General features: G+C 57.4%; 1 protein-coding gene across 1 annotated transcript; it reads right to left on the bottom strand.

Annotated features, from left to right (window-relative positions):
* Positions 1–458: 458 nt before the first annotated feature.
* On the bottom strand, positions 459–1873 carry LOC121876952 (basic salivary proline-rich protein 2-like). Its single transcript, XM_042382533.1, has 3 exons — positions 1700–1873; positions 1363–1541; positions 459–1056 (listed from the first exon to the last, which is right to left on the bottom strand). Exons 1-3 carry the CDS (start codon positions 1871–1873, stop codon positions 459–461), a joined length of 951 nt encoding a protein of 316 aa, XP_042238467.1.
* Between the last annotated feature and the right edge of the window lie 534 nt (positions 1874–2407).

Genomic DNA, 2407 nt, shown 5'->3' with positions numbered 1-2407 from the left:
TCCAGTATCATCGCATTCTGAAAAAGGTAACGGAGAATAATATCCAACAGGAAAACATAAGTTGTGGTGTTGTGCTGACTGACTGTTCTCTTCTCCTATTGGCTGTAATTTGGCGGGTTAAACGAATAGTCCACCAATCATAGTTCAGCAAGGGACTGCTGGAAGTATGTAATATATATGAAACAACGAACAAGTATGCCATAGAGTCCTTGGTATCCTTGGAAGGGTCCCTGGGGGGACACGGCCTCTGTTAGGGTCCCTAGAGGCGCCACCGTCCCTATGAGAGTCCTTGGGGCGCCGCCACCCCTGTGGAGGGTCTCTGCAAAAGTCCCTGGGGGAGCCACTGTCCCTGGGAGTGTCTATGGGGCCACCACGCCTCTAGGAGGCCTGGGGCGCTGCTGCCCTGGGAGGGGGCACTGTGAAGTCCCTATGGGCGCTGCTGCTGTCCCTAGGAGTGTCTAGGAGGCGCCACTACCGCCCATAGAAAATGGGCCCCTAGGAACGCCACCACCCCTGGGATGGTTCCTGGGGACACCGCCCTTCCGTGGGAGTGTCCATGGATCGCCGACGCCCACTCGGAAAGACCCTGGAGGTGCTGCTGCTCCCGGGAGTGTCGCTGGGTGATCCCTGGGGATGTCACCGCCCCTGGAAGTGTAATATGGAGCTCCACCGTCCCTGAGATGGTCTCTAAATGCCCTGCTGCCCCTGGAAGGGTCCCTCGGGTCGCTGCCGCTCCTGGGAGGGTCCCTGGGCGTGTCGCCACCCCTGGGAGGGTGCCTGAAGGTACCCCCTTCCCTGGCAGGGTCCTTGGCAGCGCTGCCGTCCCTGGGAGGGACCATGGAGGCACCACCGCTTTGAGAGGGTCCCTGGGAACTTACCGCCTCTGAAAGGGTCCCTAGAGATGCCACCATCCCCGGGAGGACCTCTAGGGGAACTGTCGACCTTGAGAGAGCCCCTGGAGGCACCGCCACCCTTAGGAAGGTCACTGGGGGCGCTACTGCACCTGTGAGGGTTCTCTGAGGCGCCATCCTGAGAGGACCTCTGAGAGCACGAGCCCTATAGGGTCCCCCAGAGTGTAGTTTTTGCACTATTTGGAACTCCGGGAGATGCTGAGTTAAATAAACACACACACAGCCCATCACATTTCCAATATCATCGCATTCTGAAGAAGGTAACGGGGAATAGAATCCAACAGGAAAACATAAGTTGAGGTGTTGTGCTGACTGACTGTTCTCTTCTCCTATTGGCTGTAATTTGGCGGGCTAAAAGAATAGTCCACCAATCATAGTTCAGTAAGGGACTGTTGGAAGTATGTAATATATATGAAACAACGAACAAGAATTTCATAGGGTCCTATGGTACCCATGGAAGGTCCCTGGGGACACCGTCAGGGTCCCTGAGGCGCCATCGTCCCTAGGAGGGTCATGGCGCCACCACCCCTGTGGAGGATCTCTGCAAGAGTCCCTGGGGAGCCACTGTCTCTGGAGTGTCCATGGAGGCGCCACCGCCTCTAGGGAGGGTAGAAGGAGGCGCTGCAGTCCCTGGAAGTGTCGATGGGGACATCACCGCCTGTGGGAAGGTTCCTGGGAGCGTCACTGTACCTGGTAAGGTCCTGGGAACGCCGCCGCCCCTAGAGGGTCCCTGGAAGTGTCACTTGTTAAGCCACAGCCCTTGTGAAAGTCCTCGTGGTGCCCCCGACCTCAGGTGGGTTTCTGGTAGCATCACCATGCTTGGGAGGGCCCTGAGGCACCGCCGCTTCTGAGAGGGTTCTGGGAGCACCAGACCTGTGGGCCCCTGGGTGCAGTAGTTTTGTGCTATTTAGAACTCTGGGAGATGCAACGCTATAAGTACACCGCCCATGACATTTGTGCATCATCGCATTCTGAAAAAGGTAACGGAGAATAATATCCAACAGGAAAACATAAGTTTAGGTGTTGTGCTGACTGACTGTTCTCTTCTCCTATTGGCTGTAATTGGTTAAACGAATAGTTCACCAATCATAGTTCAGCAGGACTGCTGGAAGTATGTAATATATATGAAACAACGAACAAGTATGCCATAGAGTCCTTGGTACCTTGAAGGTCCCTGGGGGACACCGCCTCTGGGAGGGTCCCTGGAGGCGCCACCGTCCGGAGAGTCCCTGGGGCGGCCACCCCTGTGGAGGACTCTGCTAAAGTCCCTGGGGAGCCACTGTCCCAGGAGTGTCTATGGGGGCGCCACCACCGCTGGGAGGGTGGCAAGCGCCTCTGGGAGGGGCACTGTGAGTCACTGAGGCGCTGCTGTCCCTAGGCGTGTCCTGGAGGCGCCGCTGCCCATAAGTGAGCCCCTAGGAACGCCACCACCCCTGGGATGGTTCCTGGGACACCGCTGTCCGTGGGAGTGTCCATGGATCGCCGACGCCCACTGG

The sequence above is a fragment of the Homarus americanus genome, unplaced genomic scaffold (assembly GCF_018991925.1).
Source record: "Homarus americanus isolate GMGI-L3 unplaced genomic scaffold, GMGI_Hamer_2.0 scaffold23992, whole genome shotgun sequence".
Lineage (NCBI taxonomy): Eukaryota > Metazoa > Arthropoda > Malacostraca > Decapoda > Nephropidae > Homarus > Homarus americanus.
The sequence above is the reverse complement of the archived record's forward strand: the minus strand, read 5'-3'. Positions and strand labels throughout refer to the sequence as shown.